Genomic DNA, 20,640 nt, shown 5'->3' on the forward strand with positions numbered 1-20,640 from the left:
GACTGTGATTCAGTAGATCTGGATAGAGCAAGATTCTGCATTCCTGACAAGCTTCCCGGTGGTGGTGATAGTGTTGGCCTCGGGACCAAACTTTTGAGTGGCAGGAGGAGAAGTTCTAGCAATGTGGTTTCCAAACTTGGCTGCCCATTGGAATCCCCTGAAGAACTTCAGAAATTACCCAACCCTAGAACCATGATCAGAGATGTAATTGGTCTGGGAAGAGGCCTTGGCCTCCACCCTGATGATTCCAATGTGCCTGGCTGGGAGCCAGTGCAATTGAAGCTGCCAGATGAAGCAGAATCTCTCACTGCCTTAGCATTTCCTAGGGGCTATTAGAAATTACGTACATTCCTATACCTTCCATTGGGTTTCAAAGGAACAAAGTCTTTTAAATGTGAACACATCTCTTACCCCTAGATAAATAGAGATAGATATCCTTGGGATAAATGTCTCCTTTTGCAAAAAGGAAAGACATGATTTGATTCTGTATATAGCTTATCTAAATGAAAGAAATGCTATAGAGTAGCATTTCTGCTGTGCAAAAGGAAAGCACCTTGAGGAATCACCACATTGTCTTTTACAATGGTTGAAGGGAGCTGGACCATGAGAACAAATGGACATAGGGAGGGGAACATCACACACTGGGGCCTATCGGGGTGTGGAGGACAAGAGGAGGGAGAGCATTAGGACAAATATCCAACGCACGCAGGGCTGGGCTTAAAACCCACATGTAAGAAACCTGCACCTTCTGCACATATATCCCAGAACTTAAAATTTAAAAAAAAGAAAGAAAGAAAGAAAGGGAAAGCACCATACTCTTGGAGGTTTCTCTGGGTGAGCCAAGTTAGTAAATAGAGAGGCATCAGGCTCCACCGGTTGGATTGCTGAAGAGACTAAGGATGAAAGGAGCCTACTCTACCAACTGGTTTTTGTTGTTGTTGTTGTTGTTGTTTTTTTAAATACAGGGTCTTACTCTGTCACTCAGGCTGGAGTACAGTGGTATGATTATAGCTCACTGCGAACTCCAACTCCTGGGCTCAAGGGATCCTCCCACCTCAGCCTCTTGAGTAGCTAGGACGACAGGCACTTGCCACCATGCCCAGATAACTTTTTTGTTTTTTAGAAATGGGATCTAGCTATGTTGCCCAGGCTGGTCTGGAAGTCCTGGCCTCAAGCAATCCTCCCACCTCAGCCACACAAAGTGCTTGGATAACATGTGAGCCACTGTGCCCAGCCTCTGCCAGCTTTTAACAATATTAATAGCACCATTTCTTACGCATTTGCTAAGAGTTACTGGAATGTTTCAGCTACAGGCTTGTATCTCTAACTGGGCTCAAGAGATAGGATTTTCCTCCCCTCTGACGCAGCCACACACCCACAGCCACATCCCACAACACCTGTTCTTTCTCCCTTAGGCCTTCAGTCTTTGACGTTGCTACATTCTCCTTACTTATCAGCACCGTCCTTTAATAATCTCCTTTCAACTTAAACTGCATGGTTCATCCACATTCTAGTGCCCATTGCTATCTACCTACTTGCACGGCAACTGCCTGGCAAACACCTGTTCTGAATATACCAGTGTCCTACCTTTGCAGAAGCTGCCCATAGAGTACTGAATATTCGCTAGAGAAGTCAAGCAACCTTTGGTTTAGTGTAATTTCAATGTATTTTGACAAAGGAATAATTTATATGTAATAAGAGATACAAATCATAAATGTACAGTATGCCAATTTTTTACATATGGATGTATTCATGTGACCACAACCAAGATCAAGATACAGAACATTTTAATCACCCAGGAAGTTCCCTTGGGCCCCATCCCAATGAGTACCTTTCCCCTAGGGGCAACTGGTCTTGTGACTTTGATCACCAAAGAGAAATTTGTAATGAATATCAAGGAATGTTTGGTAAAGTTGACTAAGGTAATGTCCTTGTTTGTTACATGGATATTACATGCATAGTGATGGGGGTTCTGCTTCTAGTGTACCCATCACCCAAATATTTAACATTGTACCCAACAGGTAATTTTTCAACCCTCATTCTTCATCTTCCATCCCCATCCCTGCTTTTAGAGACCTCAGAGTCTATTCTCTCCGTCTTTATGTCCATGATGACCTTAATATTTAATGGGCTCAGAAGTTTCAAACTTCTGAGACATATAGAAGATTTGGATCCCAACTTTTCTCCTCTATTTTTTCATGGTGCATACTTTTTCCTTGGCATCTAAGAACAGTCAATTTCTGAAATATGAAATACAGTACATAGTTACAATACCAACTTTATATTTTAAAATGTATTTGACTGCCTACCGATTTTATTTCTATATTAACAAGTTTCTTAACATTTATTATGCCTCCAAGACATAATTTCCACATTTGTAAAGATTGCTTGAAATGTCAGGTAAAACAACAACAACAGAAATTTAAATTTAGGACATGCAAAGGTAAATTTTTCTTGGCCAAATTTAGAATAAAATTGCCTTGTGCTATATGAGAAAGCAAATAATTTTGGCCTTTAGCATTGCATATTAGCAATATTTAGAGCATAATTTAATCAGTTGGTTTGGGAAGATAGTTGCAATTGACATGTAGACTAAATGTTTTATTAGTTATTAACTTTAAAAATGTCAGAATCTTGAGTAAATGCAATGTAACAAGATATTTCCTTTGTTATAGAGAAAGAATTTTCAAGTTGCTTTAAAGACTAATATTCAAAGACCAGTCAACTTATTTTTCCCCAAATTCCCATAAATTCTGAGTTTTAAATGTCCTTTTTTAAAAAAAGCTTTGTTTCTGGAAATATTTTCTATTCGGCCTTCCATAGTATATACTTACATTCCTTTCATTGTATCACAAAGAGTTTGGAGCTTGTCCTTCTGAGCTTTGACTGTCCTTTCTCCTCCTGAGAGTTTAAGTTGAGGGTGCTGAAAGGGGGTTGTGGTTTTCACATTCTACAGAGAGGCAGCATTTGTAATAGGCAGGTATGGGCCTTGCTTTCAAACCTTCCACCTGCCAGCTGAGTGACACTGGGAAAGTTCTTTGGCCTCTCTGAGCCTCACTTTCCTGCTTCTTATAAAAGGGTAATAATGCCATACCTTGGAGCCATATTATGATGATTATATACGGGAAAAATACTTCTAATCATCTTGGCACACAGCAAGTGTTTAATCCATGTTCAAAGAAGAAACTCTATTGAACCAATATACGGACTGGTGGCAGTCATTTTATTGATAAGTTCACAAACTCTTTAAAGTTCACATCATACGATGTGAGAAAATGATGGGTATAGGGATGAAATGATGGATTCTTGTTTATGCCCACAACACCTACTGTTGCCTAAGGTGACCTTAACACATAAAAATAACTTGGCCAGTCTGCTTCTCAGATTGCTGTTCCAGAAAAACTCATTTGCAAACAGGCTTGGGTTGTTTATTTGGGTTGTTTATTCTAGTCAATTGACTTCGCCAACAAACTACACTTCTTTAGGAGTGGGGAGAACTGTGTTTCATGTCTTGTGGTTCCATATGACTCCCTCCCTCTAATAAAGCACATTCAACTTTTGGGGAGGCTTACTTATTTTGTTGGCACAGTCCATGAATCAAATACTAGGAGAGTTTTTCCTCCAAAAATGAGAACTGTGTATCTAGATCAGGGTTCAGCAAACTTTTTCTGTAAAGGGCCTGATAGTAAGTATTTTTGTAGGTCATGTGGTCTCTCTTGCAGATCAGCCCTACCATTGTGGTGCAAAAATCCAGCCATACGTTCACTATATGTAATATTTACAAAAACAGCCAGACAGCCAGATTTGGCCCATGAGCCATAGTTTGCTGACTTCTGTTCTAGATCAATTCTGCTCAACACAAATAAAATGCAAACCACAAATGCAAACCACGTATTTAATTTTCCATTTCCTAGTAGCACATTAAAAACAATTCTTGGCCTGGTGGCTCATATCTATAATCCCAGCACTTCAGGAGGCTGTAGCGTGAGATCACTTGAGGCCAGGAGTTTGATACCACCCTGGGCAACATAATGAGACCTTCTCTCTACAAAATGTTTTCTTTTTTTTCATTAACCGGGCATTTTGGCACATGCCTGTATTCCTAGCTACCCAGAATAACTTGAGCCCAGGAATCTGAAGTTATAGTGAGCTATGATTGCACCACTATACTCCAGCCTGGATGACAAAGCAAGACCTTGTCTGCAAAAAAAAAAAAAAAAAAAAAAAAATTGTAATATATTAAAATACCTTGATTTTTAAAGACAAAATGTTTTAAAGTCTTGGAATAGGAAGAGACAGATACTTTACCTTTATGAGTAACCTAAATTTGCTGAGACCAGCCTGGCCAACATGGTTAAACCCCACCTCTACTGAAAATACAAAACTAGCTGGGCATGGTGGTGAATGTCTGTAATCCCAGCTACTTGGGGGGCTGAGGCAGGAGAATCACTTGAACCTGGGAGGCAGAGGTTGCAGTAAGCAGAGATTGCACCATTGCACTCCAGCCTGGTCAACAAGAGTGAAATTCCATCTAAAAGAACAACAAACAAACAAACAAACAAAACCCCAGAAATAGGCTTATTTGGATCCCATGTGATTAAGATTATTACATAATTTGTTAAAGGATTTTCTGATTAGAAACTCTTGCCACTACCTCAATTCTGAAATATGTTGCCTGAATTCTCTTATTTTCCAGGGATATGGGAATTCTCAAATATTTACCCAATTAGCCCCCACCCACTGTTGTTACTAAATAAAAGGTATATGTAGAGAACTGAAAAAAAAAAAGGTAAAATATGTATTAATAATATCAAATGAAAATATTTATTGAAAATATATAATGATACTACAAAATCCAAAGAAGAGTTACCATTTCTTCCTGTCAGGATCTCAGTAGATCAAATCTGTTTGTTGCGACTGTGTTTCCTGATGTTTCTACCTACTTGCCTTAATAAAAACAAGGAAACTGGTTCTTTACAAACAGGGTAAGAATGTGGATAGACAGTTTAAAAGTACACACGTTCTGAGAGGATCTTGGTTCATACTTCAGTCATGGAACTATTCAGCTTATTAACCTCCTGAGCTATATTTACCCAAAAGACAAAATGAAGCACATATTTGAGGCACACAGAAGATACTGTTTTTGAAAAAGAGATGCGGGGTCCTATTAGGGCAAAGCTGTTAATTACACACTTCATTATTGTCAAGGTTAATACAGTCTATGAGAGCAGAGGCACTTTTTCATCTCTTCTCGGGGAACAAGGGGAGACAGCTGTTTTCACAGACAGATCCATTATAGCTTATCACCAGCCAACAGCCCGAGGAAGGAGCACTATGAAATATGGCCACTGTCACTGGGAGCCTGAACAGATGCTGAGCTGGTCCTGGATACAATGGAAAGACAATAAGCACCATGGCTTCAAACTCAAATAGATTGGGTTGCATTGATTTCTAATGCCTGGAGGTTCCATGGCATAAAGTTCACCAATCCTCTTGCAGTTATTGTATTATTAATCTCCATAAAGGTGCACAATTTTGCTTTAATGAACACTAGAAGCAGACAATTATAACTAGTTGTTCTTCTATTTGGAAGCCTGGTTAAACTGTGTTGGAAAATTCTGCATGTTTGGATTTTCGTTATTACTGCTTTGCCACTTAAGATTCCATAAAGTGAAACCTGTATCAGCAAAACAAATTTTGCCTTGGTTCTGATTTAACTGGTCTTCTTTCCTTTTCCTTTTTTGGGTTGGGCAAAATTTGTTTTTAACAAGCATTTACATTTTGTAAGCCCCTGCTTATTAACACTAAGTTAATCGTTTTCACTGAAACAGAAGGGTGTGTGCTTTATTTAAAGAGTGATACATTTACACAATCAACAAACATTTTCAAGTATTAAACGTGAAAACTAAATCCAAGAAAAGACTGTCTTAGGACATGCTTTAGTTTCTTTGCCCTTTTTTTTGGTTGGTTGGTCTCTTGGTTCTGCTTTCATTTTTTTACTATTGGTTGATTAATATTCTTTTCATTGTTTGTAACCACACCATATTTTTTGTAGTGTTCAGATTTTGTTCCTCAATAACTCTAAGGCTTATAGCCTTATAGTAAGAACATGATGCTAAAGAAGCCAGTGTACCAAAATGGTGAAATACATGAATGTCATCATTTTTAGTTAAGCTGGAGAAATGTTTCACCTTCACAGGGAATGGAAAAATGAACATGTAGTTCCCAACAGCCAACTATAACATCAAATAATTTTAATACGATATGTGTATATATAATGTAAATATACTTTGCACTATGTATATATGCATAGAACACAATACATACATTTAATACCATATTATACATAGCTAATAAAATGCATATTTAATACTATATGTATGTATATAAATATAATGCTGATTTTTCTTATACAGAAAAGCATATCTCACTCTATTTTATTGTAAAGATAACCCTGATTGTAGAAGATCTAGAAAATGCACTAACTCCTTTGTATACACAATGTAACCCTCAGACCAGCATCATACTCATCACCTGAGAGCTTTTTGGAACTCTAGCATCCCAGGCCCTACCCAGACCTATTGAATCAGAGTCTCCCTTTAACAAGATGCTTGGGTGATTTATGTGCACATTAAAGTTTAAGAAGCACTGGACTAAAATATAAATCACTCTTAGTCTTTCCACCCTGAGATGATAGCCGCTATCAAAATTTCACTATATTTTCATCAAGTTTTCTCTTCTATACCTGCCTTTCCATTTAAATATTGAAAGTCCAATATGATTAGTTTTCTGACTCATCATTTCATTTTTAAGAAAAATATAGAATGCTGATTATTCATTTGAAAGTATCCCGCTTTTTAGATTTCGGGAGGAGTATTTATGTAAAAATTGTAATTAATTTGAGATACATATGTTTAAATTCAAGAAATTTGTGTTTTGTATCTAAAGTTACAAATAGTACTTTAAAGTGTCCTACAAAAATTATTCCTTTTTTCCCACCATGTAAAGCTAGATTTATTTATTCTAGCTGTTTGTAGCATCCTTCCTTCTTAATTTATTACCAACCAAATTTAAAAGTAAAATTTACCCCCCAAAATAGTTAAGTAAGTAGCATTTATTAGTACTTTGTATATGTCAGGAATCATGCCAACTTTTTTACACATATTACTGTATTAAATCATCACATTAAATTGTCACATCCTTACCTGTTAGGTAAGGATTAATCTTGATGTTTTATGGATTAAGAGACAGTGACTTACAAAGGTTGGATAATCCCCAGTGTTAGGTATCTTATAATTTCTATAAGCCTAAAATCCAAAATAAATACAGTAAATACTACTACATTTTAAAATAACGTTTCTTATTCAACTGGTAGTCTATCTTTTCTTCTAAATAGCATTTAGCTCATAGTAATATTAACATTTCTCCTTCTGTATTAACAAACATATAGGATTCTATTTGTCGAGTTTACCACTATAAATTTGCATGTAAACTGAACACACTTCTCTGGATATGTGGGGACAAGTGCACAGAAACAGCAGGTTCCCAGTTCGAGCCGACACATAAATTTGCATGATGAAATAGTGACCCTCTAATCTCCCATTGAAATCTTAATGAACATATTCGGGAGACAAAAATCCCTACAAAATTGCTGTTTATTCCTTTTGTTTATTAATTTTCTAAATGTAAGATATTATAGCACAATTTATGACAGAAAAATACTCTATTTAATAGATCTTCATTATGTTATTCTTAGTCATTTAAAAATATTTTTAGATAGATATATAGACCTAGACACATAGCTACAATAGTTCTCTTTTTTATCCATTTTAGGATAGATAGATGCCTCTTTTTGACATGTAAATTTCATTATTTCAGTATTTCCCAAAAGTGAAGTGTTAGTTTAAAGTCTATCCAATTAACTCATTAATGAAATTGGAAGGGTTTTAGTATAAAAGTAGGGAGACTTAAAGGACCCAGAACTTCTAAAGTTGGTATTTAATAATGTTCTTATCTCAAAGGAATCACACAAGAAAGGATGGTTTTCCTTCTAAATTATCTGTGTCCTTGTAGTGAATTTCCAAGACTAGCAGTCTATTCCCCATCACAACCATTTGTTAATTTGCCTAAGATGAACTAATAGGTTTCCTGCACATAAATTTCAAACAAATGATTGGGATACCAATTTGATATGAGCATAGAGTCTTTTCTTCTGTATTCACAATTGCCATCCTGACCCCAAAGATGGTAGCATCTTAAGGCATACGGATAATCTCTGAGCTTCAGTTGTCCAGTAAATGATGAGCTGGTGATTATGTCTTTCTTCCCTCCATCTAGTTACATCTATTGCTTTTTCCTAGATGTGGTTCATAGTTCTCTTCTTCCAGAAACTTTCCCTAGAGTTTTAGCTTGTTCTTCTCTGATCATTTTTGAAATAATCTTCATGCTTTACTTAGCATTCAATGATGAATGTGCCTAAACATTCTGAATGCATATCATATTTACACATTTCTGTCTACAGAAAGCACTGTGTTTGATGAGGGCATTAGAATGTTTTAAAACTGTTTTGTAGCCCCTCCTTCCATCTGCATCTATAATTCTAGGGGAAAGGGGATCATGAAATACCATCAAGTGATAGTTTCCCTATTACAATTAAGAGGACAGGTGATGAAATAAAGAATGAAGTTAAATCATATAGCAAGCATGTACTGAAATTGAAATTGGAATCTAGAATTATCCATATTCTGTACATTCAGCAACTAATTGCTGAGAGTGGAGCACAGTAGAAATATGCAACGGAATGGCCAATGACCAATTTGCTGGGTTGTGACATCACACACCAGCATTGCATTGCTGACTGGTACTATTTTGTTTAGCTCAAAAGTGTCTAAAGTGCACCATAGAAAGAGAACCTAGCATTGAGCCAGGATTGCACCACTGCACTCCAGCCTGGGAGACAGAGCGAGACTCTATCTCAAAAAAAAAAAAAAAAAAAAAAAAAAAAAGTAGTAAACAGGAAAAATACAACTGAAATGAAATAGAAAACTGCTGAAATAGAAATGATATTTTTAAGGCTGACTTATAGCTGTTTCATCCTTTCCTCTGCTAAGGCTGCTCATCATCCCCTGTTCACAGGTATTATTTCTCCCAAGTTAATCTGTGAGGCTAGCATGGGTGTTGTTCCTCTAAGGAAAGGTCCCAGGTTATATACATGATTCTTTCTTTCTCTAAGGGAGGCTCCAACAGAGCATTCCCTATGTGATACTTGATTAGATTCAGAGACTTTAATATGGATTTATGTTTAGGTTAACATAGGTACAGATGGATGGATATAATTATAGGTGTGTGGGTGTATTCATGAGTTAGGCTACAAACATTATTAAAGGAGCTCTGTTTGCTGATACCTGGCAATGACACTCAGTAGCAATGAGTGTACCCAGAACCAAATCTTCATTGGTCAGACCATTAGGGCTCCTTGGAGAAATGCCTGATTTGGGGGGGAAGGGATGACGAAAATGCAAGATAAACCTGGAGCTTCTTGTAGTGACAGAAAATAAAGAAGTTCTCAAAAAATAAAAGGAAGAGGTATTGTTAAAGGGACACAGCAGCCAGCTGGAGAGAACTCTCAGTGAAAACAGCTGTAACCATTTGAGCAGCAAAGCAAATAACATAGTGTTGGGTTATAATCCAAAGTATAAAATAAATAACCATGAGTCCATTCATCCTTATATATAAATAAATAATTGAATAAATAGGTAAATGGGAGCAAATAAGCAAGTCTCCTGTGCAGAAGAATTCCAACAACTTTATATAGATACCACCCCCAATGCGTGTGCACGTGCACACACACACACACACACACACACACACACACACACACTAGAAGCTAGGGCTTAAATCCCTGCCCCTTGAGTAGAGGCTACACTTACTGACTTGCTCCTAAAGAATACAATATATGGAAAGTAAGGGGAGGGGAATGTGACTCTGTGTATAAGAAATCCGGCAAGTACTACCTCACCAAGATAATCAGGGCTAACATCGTCATGATTGTTGTGTCGATGATATGTACCCTGAACATCATGGCATGAAATTGTGACTTTACTCTCTGGTCTTCCTCCTCAAACCAAATAACCTCTGTTTAACTGTGGGAAAAACATCAGAAAAACCCAATTGAGGAACGTTCTCCAAAATACCTGACTAATACTCCTCAAAACTGTCAAGGTCATCAAAAAATAAAAGCTAAAGAAAGCCCGAGAAACTGTCACAGACCAGAGGAAACTTGGAAGATGTAACAAATAAATGTAACAAGTTATCCTGGATGGAACTCTGGAACCCTAGAAGAAAATTAATAAAATCTGCAGGAACATGGAGTTTCCTCAAAAGCAATACAAGATGTTAACAGAAGAGGAGACTGAGAAGTCTATGAGAACTCTGTATTCTCTTTGCAACTTCTCTGTTAATCATTCTAAAATAAAAATATATATATTTGAAAGGAAAGGGTATAGAACCAAAGTATTAGTCCAGGACTGTTTGAGAGAAAAGAAAGAAAGCCTGTGTTTCACCATGGATAGATCTATAAAACATCAGCTTTAGGACAATTTTGACTTCCTCCTCCAGTTTGAAATCTTCTATTGTACCATCCAAGATGGTTTTGAACTCCCTGCTACTTGCTCAAAGGTATCTTTCTCTTAAAATCCTGGAAGTCTGAAGTCACAACATTATTCTTTATTCTTTTATCCACTGCAAATCTTGTCATTGTCAAGGCACGGCTGATGGGCTTTATAAGTGGTTTGTGATGTCTTTCAGTTCTTGGTATTCTGATGTTATTTAGGTTTAAAGGGAACAATTTGTCTCACTAAGATCCAGGTGCAACCATCATTACTAAGCCCTCCAAAATTTGGTGGTGATGATACCCACAAATGTGGCCATAGCAAGCAAGTAGTATAGTCATATACTTAATAAGAATATCACATTTGGTCATAAATCACACAAATAATCTTCAAGCTGTTTCCTAATTACAGTTTCAGGAAGTGCCTTCCTCATCTACAAAATTTCATAACCTCAGTTATTATGTGTCTTCCGTATAAGGGTAAAAAATGTACACCCATTTCTAGTTATATTAATAATTCGGTGACAATGCCTTCTGGTTTTGAAAATCATCTGAATAATGAATATAAAAAAGTAATCAATCTCAGTTTTTATTGCCAAACAGTTATAGAGTGTTAAATTATACTTATCAGTTCATCGTTAGGTGGTTAGAGCCTATTATTTAGGTAGAAGAACTAGGGTAAAGGGATTTGCCTATAAACTGGTAAATAAGACAGTGATAGCCTATGTAGTCTCCTACTTGGCTTCTTGATGGTTAATTGATGTCTCTATGAAGATAGGTAAGAAAAAATTGCAATTTGATTTACTTCACCACTGAAGTCAATCAATTTTTTTCTTTATAGTTTTTTATTAAGTGTTCCTGGGTCTTTTTCTTTTGCAGTTTAATTTGGATGGAGTCGGGTGGGATGCCTCCAGCAATTTAAAGGCACGAAATATTTTCTTTAAACAATATTCCCTTTATTATTCCCAGACAATCGTTAGAGGAAACAAACCCTGCAAGGAAACCTCCATCAATGGCCTGCTAGAGGATTTCGACAACATCTCGGTGACTCGCTCAAACTCTCTAAGGAAAGAAAGCCCACCCACCCCAGATCAGGGAGCCTCCAGCCACGGTCCAGGCCACGTGGAAGAAAATGGCTTCATCACCTTCTCTCAGTATTCCAGCGAATCCGATACTACTGCTGACTACACAACTGAAAAGTACAGAGAGAAGAGTCTCTATGGAGACGATCTGGATCCGTATTATAGAGGCAGCCATGCAGCCAAGCAAAATGGGCATGTAATGAAAATGAAGCATGGGGAGGCCTACTATTCTGAGATGAAGCCTTTTAAATCTGATTTTGCCAGATTTTCTGCAGATTATCACTCACATTTGGACTCACTGAGCAAACCAAGTGAGTATAGTGACCTCAAGTGGGAGTATCAGAGAGCCTCAAGTAGCTCCCATCTGGATTATTCATTCCAATTCACACCTTCTAGAACTGCAGGGACCAGCGGGTGCTCCAAGGAGAGCCTGGCCTACAGTGAAAGTGAATGGGGACCCAGCCTGGATGACTATGACAGGAGGCCAAAGTCATCCTACCTGAATCAGACGAGCCCTCAGCCCACCATGCGGCAGAGGTCCAGGTCAGGCTCGGGGCTCCAGGAACCGATGATGCCATTTGGAGCAAGTGCATTTAAAACCCATCCCCAAGGACACTCCTACAGCTCCTACACCTACCCTCGCTTGTCCGAGCCCACAATGTGCATTCCAAAGGTAAGGTTCGCTGCCTCCTTTCCCTCAGGCATGCAAAAACCTCCACAAGGATGGTGCTGGCACAGCCTTCTTAAACGATCAGATTGCAGAGTACTTGTTTGCCTTTTAAGGGAAAATTAATATCAAAACCCTACCTTATCTCCACCTGTGAGGTACCAGGGCAGGAGGTGTGGGATGAGGCACATGTATTCATTAAAATCAAAATCTCTTTTGGGCTCTCCTACATGGTTTCTCATTAAAAGGCAAAGAAGCTTTTTTACTTGAAAGGTATTCTGATATATGAATGATAAATGTTATGTGATTGTATTTCAGTAAGTTCCCTGTTAAGGAGTGGATCAGTCATATACAATCCTAGTACATTAGATCGAGTCGTACAGTGGTTCCTACATTCTGACAAAGTTTGCATGGACCTGCTAAAAAGGAAGAAAAATCAGGATCACATGGTAGTTTTTAAATAAAGCTTGTTTTAATTCAACTCAGGGGATGATACTTCATTTTAAGAGAATGTGCTTTCTATTATTTTTGATTTGAAATATTGTTTTTTGTATGAAATTTGGGGAAAGCAGATAGTTGCTCGACTGCTGGACCATTTTGGTCTCCTTTTTACTTTGTTTTATTGTAATTCCTCTTTTAAATTTTGTTTAAATGTTAGGAGCTCCAAGTGTGCTTTGAAGTTTGACTGGTCCATGATATCCTAAGGTTTGGGAATCACTGGTGGAAAAGTGAGTGAACTTAAAAGCACAAAGATCTATGGGTCTGAAGATCTAAAGGCCTGGAAAATACTTTTGAGAATGTGCAAGTGATTTATTTTTACCTGTCATTTAGAAATGTTTTTGCTACCTTACCTATCCAGCGAAAGTGAAAATGGAAGGTGGATTACATAGAGGTCTTGAAGCAGGTGAGAGAAACATGACTTCTCACAGGGTAGTCATGTACGTTATTTATACCAAACACTCAACAGTTTGGTAGGCAGCACAGAAAACTCTGGAAGGCAAGCTTGCCTGCATTCACCTGCTTTATTGATTATAGATAGTTGATATTTTTCCTTTGCTTCTTATTTCTCATAAACTTCATCCAAGATGTTGAAGAGGAGCCATTTAAGTGTATTGTTGAAGTTACTTCATTCTTCAGAGGAAACAAAAGAGCTGTCACCTTAGTTCTCAAGATATAAAATTAAAAACAAATCTTGATAAATAAAGGCCTGAGATATGTTCCTCCAGTTAAAATTCACATAGTGACAGTGTTTTTTTATCTTGTGGTGTTAATGTATTTGAACATCCACACTCAGGGTATCATGACTGCTTTCTCTTCCTATGTTCTTGCCAGGATGATTGTTGGAAAGACGTCTAATTAACCACAGGCAAAATCTGCTTGGAGTCATACTCATGTCTCATGATACATGAGATAGCTTATTCCACTTCTTGTGCATATATCACTTGTGCATTTCTGTGAGTGATATGAAATAAGCTAATGTGTTCTATAGCTGAATTGAGTTACATCCTCAGGCTTTGAACATTGGTGGTTCATTTTTTCCTCCAAGATTTTGTGTGTGTGGCTTGTTTGCACAGTTGTATTAGGGAGCTGTTTGGGGTCATGGTCACAGAGAAAACATCACCCAGATGATGCTGCATTCAGCCCTGGAGCTTTATTCGGCCTATGAACATTTGTAGCCCACCCAATATTCATTTCCAACACCCAGGAACTCTCTTGATTTAAAAAACAAACAAACAAACAAACAAAAAAAAAAACGGATGAACTGATATCCCTGGGTCCACATTTTCATATAGCATGGGCTTTTGGGATTTCACCAGCAATCCTGCACACTCATTTCCCAGAAGGGGAAACTGAGGGTCAGAGAGCCATATGGTACACTTACAGTTTTGTAGTTAGTTGGTTGCAAAACAAGGACAAGAACTCAAGTCTGGTGTTTCTCACTGCTCAATAGTTTCCTATTATTTGGGCAGATGTTATTTCGGGAATTCAACTGCATTTGCCAAGAAAACCCATGAGAAGTCCCAGTGGCCACGAGAACTTTAGTCTAAGTGGAAGAAGAAGGAGGGAGGGAATAGTAATTTGCTTTTAATTCCCTGCAGGCTCCCCCTATCCTGCAGACTTCCAAATAGAAGACAAAGTAGATCTGCCCTGAAATCTGGCTCCGCCAGCCCAGAAACAACGCACAAACTACTGTGCCTCACCAAAAACAAATAAATAAAAAGTAAAATTACAGTGTGTTCACTCACAGGAACTTCTGCAAACGGTGTTCAGCCCTTATAATCATGAGTGCAAAGAAGCAAGCTGCTGCTCCTTGATTCACAGGAAACTCGTGAGAGATTCATCAGCAGGTTTTGTGTTTTGTGGGAGGGTAGGAGGTGGGACACAGGTTAGTAATTAAAACATTTACTTGATTTAAAATATAATGTTTCTAACTAATGTTTTTAAAAATATAAAGACCGAGGTGCCTGTGTCTTTAGAACTGTACTCTTAGAGTGTACGAGTCACATTTCGATTTCCAGCTGAGGGAAGAAATAGCGGTCATGACTCACATGAGTCGGCCTTGCTTTGCAGAGAATCCTAGAGGAGGCTAAGTGATGTTCTCATCTCCAGTAATAAAAAGAAGCACAAAACTTGTGTAGGTCTTCAGATGGAGCAGAAATGAAAAGGGTCAGTATATGTGTGTATATGCACATGTGTGTGTGTGTGTTTGACACACAGTTTTACATTTTGTCCTAGAGAAAAAATGATTAATGTTAGCCTACAGAAGAAAAACTCCTTCAGTGTTATCCACCTACTTAATTTCCCTGTTAGCATGACAGGAATCAAGAATGTTATGGGTCTGTTGATGCCGGCCTCCACTCCCTACATTTAATTGTTTTTTGCTGGAGCTGAGCAGATGAAACCCTGGGGTTGGGAGGGCGGGAAACAAAGCCAAGCAAAAACCAAATATCCCCATTCCCACCACAAAATTATAAAAACTACCAGATATAGAGACAGAATGCTTTCCACCCTCGCCTGCAGACAAATGTGCCTGTCAGGGAAGGAAGCTAGCTGGAGAAATTGTCACCATGTATTTGACTTTGCTCATTCCTGTGCTCTCCAGGAATCCGGCAGCCACCTGCTTGTGTCTTTGTATTGTCCTGCCACATCCGTTTCTTGCTGCAGCCACTACAAAGCCCCCAGCATAACAATCCCATAAGTTCATTAAGCATTTTCTGGATGCCAAATATATGCCATGTTTTGTTGAGCCTCACGGATCTGTAAGGCAAGAATTCTTGATCCCTTTGTACACATGAGGAAACTGGGGTTTTGAGAGGCTCAGTGTGCCCACAGCAGAGCAGGGATCCAACTCTTCGGGCTTAAGCCTTTCACCAGGCATTGCATGCATTTCCGGTAGCACAGGGGCAGCTTCCGAGGGTGCAAAGCCTGCGCCCTGCCTGATTATAAGCTCCTTTTAATACCTGAAGCAATGAAGTTGTATTAGCAGTTAATTAGCAATTAATTTCCCAATTCAGTTGCATCATCCCCTTTCACTCTGTAGCAAGGTCCACCTCCTTGATATTATGAATATTCTGGACCTAGTAATTCTTCATTGTGGGAGGCTGTCCTGTGCATCATGGGATGTTTAGCAGCATCCATGGCCTCTCCCCCACTAGCTGCCCATAGTATTTCTCCCACACTCAGGACAACCAAAATATACCCAGATACTGCCAAATGTCCTACAGGAAGAGGAGGGCAAACTTGGCCCGGTTAAGATCAACTGTTGAATAACTACCATTTATCAAGCATGTTTTGGCAATTATTAAGGGTGTAGGTTTTGAAGATAAAGTGCCTTGGTTTGAGTCTTGACATTGCCACTTAGTAACTGGGTGAACAAGTTGCTTAACTGTGCCTCCACTTCTTTATCTACAAGATAAGGATAAAGACAGGCCATGTCTCATAATGTGTGAGGGTTAAGTAAGTTAATAATCACAGCAGCTTAATTATTAATATAAGTAGTTTACACATCAGTCTACATGTGTAGCATGTAGATGAAGGTGACAGTGATGTGAGGGTTACTATGTTCCAGGCACCATGCAAAGCATTTTGCAAACATGACCCAACTTAGTCTTCACAATTCCCGAAGAATTCAGGATCACCCCTGCTCTACAGCTGAGGAAGCTGAGACTCCAAATCTTTATGGACTTCCTCAAGTTTATAAAGGCAAGTAAGTGAGTCAGGATTCAAAACTATGCCCCACTGACTCCAAAGTCTATGTGTTCCAGAATATTCTCATTTCCAGAGAAGATAATCCAGGGCAGAAAGGTGGACATGAAGTCTCCAGGCCCAAACACAAATTCTACAGGCAGCCTCACCTTGCTGGTGAAGAATGGCTGATGACCAACAGGTAGATTTGCAGTGCCCATAGGAATCCTACTTATTCTTCCTGTTCTTGGTAGGGTGGAATCCTTGAGAAGTTCCTTAATGTCACCCAGAGTGTAAACCGTGGGTAAAAGTTGGAACTATGGGCTGTAAAGGAAGCATTAGGTGCAGAAATCCCTAAGGCACTCACATGCATTTATTCAACCTTAAGTGATAGCCTTTCTGATTTTTTAAAAGATAATCCAGATTTTCCTACCCATTACAGAAAAATGTAAGTTCTATAATCAGATTCCCTGGATTCAACCCCTTACTAGCTGTATGATCTTCTCTGTGCTCCAATTTCATCATCTGTAAAGTATTTCAGTACCTACTTTGAACTTGTCCTGAGGATTAACTAAGATTAATAAGCCTAAAGGAGTTAGCACATGGCAAGCAGTCAGTGTTAGCCATTATTCCCAGGAATATTCTGGTTAGAAGACACATCACCTATCGGCTAACACCAGCCATAGGAACGTTCTCTCTGTGCCATCTTTTACGTATTTTCAAAATACGGGAACAAATTCTATCACTCTATGAAGGCTATAAGTGCAGCTGTTCTCACTTTAGAAATGTGAGTCATAGAAGGCCAGAGTCACAGAGTTGCTGTGTGCCTTAGGGCCATGCAAAGACTCAGAGACTGAGCTGGCCTGAGGACCCCAATACCACCCCAGTGATTACTCTCCTCTCTAGAATGGAAACAAAATTCTCAGACTTGCATGGAAGCCAGAGGCTAAACAAGAACGAAGGTAACTAACATCTTCAATTAACCCCTTCACTTCACCCCTGCCATCTCTATAAGGCAGGAAAAGTGATCACAGCTGCAGCCTAGGACATCCCCAGATGACCTAGTAAGAAGTTCTGAGCGAAGAATGAGGGATCTGCTAGGTGCAGTGGCTCATGCCTGTAACCTCAGTGCTTTGGAAGGTCAACATGGAGGAACACTTGAGGCCAGGATTTCAAGACTAGCCTAGGCAACATACTGAGATCAGATCTCTCCAAAACAGATTTAAAAATTTGCTGGGAAGGGTGGCACACACCTGTAGCCCTAGCTACTGGGGAGGCAAAGGCAATCCTTTGAGCCCAGGAGTTTGAGGTTGAAGTGAGTTATAATTATACTATTACACTCCAGCCTAGGCAACAGAGTAAGATCCTATCTCAAAAAAAATAATAAAAATAAAAATAAAAAAAAGATGGAAAGGAAAGGATGGCATGATTTTCCAGCACTTCCTTCTGCGGTCAACAGTGCAATGCATTTTCACTGCTTAGCTAACACTTTGCTTTCCTTGGAAAGAAAAAGCACTTGAACCAATGGGCCCAGTCTTCTTGCATCAGTAATTGAATGATTCACTGTTCTTTGTGGTACTTGCCATGCCCAGATTCAGCCGTGGCTCCAACAACAAAAGAGCAACTTCTTTTCTACTGAGGATTCCCGCAGAACTCCTTTCAGAGATCCATTCAGGGCTTGATGGGTTGTGAAATGACTGTGCTAGTGAAAGCTGATGGGCTGCACCAAAAATCTGAGAGGGAAAGAGAGAGGCATAATGGGTATGTTTAGATTTGTTTTCTTTACCTATAGGCTGGGACAGGATGGTCGTTAACGCTCTTAAACATACAAAGACAGACTGAGTGCCCTATCTCTACGGTCTGTTCCTTCTAATGGAGACTTTAGGTGTCCTTTGCATATGAATAGACACATCTTCCCATGAATACTCTTGCTATTCAAAGTAACTTGTATTTTGGTCATTATGAATGGATTTTCCCATTACCAAATTAAAAACAAAATGAATTTAACCTGGCGTTGTCCGTCCCTATCTCTCCCAGAGGCCCTGACATATTTGAACAATATTCTGAGGAGGCAAAAACAATCCCCAAAGGCAAAGAGTCCCTACACATCGCTGCAGGTGATGATGGATTGCAGGTTAGAGTAATCTGCTGTGTCTCACTGCTGTTAAATAGAAGATGCATTCTTAGAGTTTGAAGCAACAACCGTGGGGGGTTAGTTGGATATGCCAACTCAGAGGTGGAGGAAGAGCCTGGAATACCTGTGTGTTTGAGCTTGCACATCTGAGATTTATTTGTGGCTTCATATAGCTAGGCTTTGCTTGTTTGTAGAGGGCATGAGTCGCTTGTCCAGCCCTTTCAGATGGCCTAGTCAGAAGTTCTGAGTGAAGAATGAGGGATCTGCTACGTAGGTGCAGTGGCTTATGCCTGTAACCCCAGTGCTTTGGAAGGTCAACATGGGCGGATCACTTGAGGCCAGTGTGCATTTGCACGGCACAACCAGAAAGACAGAGGAGCTACAGAGTTTAATGAATCCCATTCCCCTAATTGTCAGTCTCTATCATGTCGCTGCAGAGAATGCGAGTTAATGATTCCAGAATTCTTACAAGCAGTTGTTTTCCCTTCCAAAGCCAAGGCTGGTCCTGTTAAATTTTCCTTTGAGTCAAGTCAGGACAATTTAAGATGTCCTTTCCATGCTCAGATAATAGAGGACTGTGATTCACTTTTATCTTGTGTTTGATTTATGGAGAGCAAGCAGCACCCAGCCTGGCGTTTTCATTTTTGAGATGAGCAGTCTCTTTTTTTTATTGTGCTCCAAAAAGGTGTATTGGAGCATCACATTCAGGTGCTGGAACCAGCTGCCTCCCACTCCTTGTAATTCGCCATCCTTTACGGAACATTCTGAGGTCCTCATTCTGTGGGCACAGACCCACACCGTGGCCATGCCCACACACCCGAGGCTCCAGCCATGGCCTCCCTGCCCTCAGGACAGAAGGCCACAGTGACAAATAGATCTGCTGCAGGATTTTTATCCTTCTCTCCTTTCTCCCACCCTCCCTTCACCAAGCTTCCCCCCACCCCGCCCCCAGCCTTGGCATAAAATGGTCAAATTATGTTCTACTGCAGAATTCAATTTCACAGTTCAGTTAGGTCCTTGATTACACTGCCAAATTCAGATTAATGTGCATTTAACTAACATGGATCAGGGGAATTCTGGCTGATAGCCAGCTGTAATCGGAGCAATTGATAGCTGTGTGGAGTTTTATGCCCTGTCCACCCCAGCGTACCTCTGGTGAAATTGATTGATTAAATGAATTCATCGCTATAATTATTTATAATTTTGATACATCACAAGCCTGTGTCTGACCCTATCCTTAGAGATGTTGAGCTTGTTGTAGAAATGTAGTCTGGCTGAGTCGTTAACTGGGGATTATTTATTCCCTTATATAATACAACCTCTCTTTTTTGCTCTTTTTCGATCATGTTTGAATAGAGACATGACAAAGCACGTTTCTTTAAGTATTAATTTATATGGTAAACAAAAAACTGTCAGGAAGCTAAAAAACAAGTATATGTTATTAACCATTTCCAAAAAAAGAGGAAATCACAATCACGACTGCTTGTTCATTTTGTCAGCATTTCTAAAGATTCCTGTAGACAGAATTTCTTCTTAAAATTTATCAAATTTTCAATGACAATTAATGAGCTGGTAACCCCGCAGCTAAGCTGTTTAGCAGCTGGGTTATAATTTCCAAAACGATTGATCTGGTCTTCTCTCATTACATCATGCCATATGGAAATCCCCCTGAAAACTTTGCAGACCATGGTTTCTTTGTAAGGAGTTACTCCTTCACAAAATCATAGCACTGTTCTCTTCAGAGGGGTGGGAAGAATGCCTTTGTTGTTTTTTCTCTAACATTGCCGTTTCCCACCCTTGCTCTTCACCCCGTACCCTTGCTATAAGATCTGCAAGGGTAAATGATGTGAATAAGTCTTTTGGAAATGATCTGGATCATAGGTGATGAGAGATACACTGGATTTGCTTATTAAATACTGTTCCTTTCACTGATCCAATTCCACTGCATTGTGGTTTCACTAAA

At 39.2% G+C, this 20,640-nt stretch overlaps 1 protein-coding gene across 1 annotated transcript in view; it reads left to right on the forward strand.

Moving 5' to 3' along the window:
* PAK5 (p21 (RAC1) activated kinase 5) overlaps positions 1-20,640 on the forward strand; it is a 273,491-nt gene that overhangs the window by 222,275 nt on the left and 30,576 nt on the right. Inside the window, exon 4 of the mRNA XM_003933206.4 lies at positions 11,579-12,364. Coding sequence (XP_003933255.1) covers positions 11,579-12,364 — 786 coding nt within the window. The remainder of the gene's footprint in view (positions 1-11,578; positions 12,365-20,640) is intronic.

The sequence above is a fragment of the Saimiri boliviensis genome, chromosome 9 (assembly GCF_048565385.1).
Source record: "Saimiri boliviensis isolate mSaiBol1 chromosome 9, mSaiBol1.pri, whole genome shotgun sequence".
Lineage (NCBI taxonomy): Eukaryota > Metazoa > Chordata > Mammalia > Primates > Cebidae > Saimiri > Saimiri boliviensis.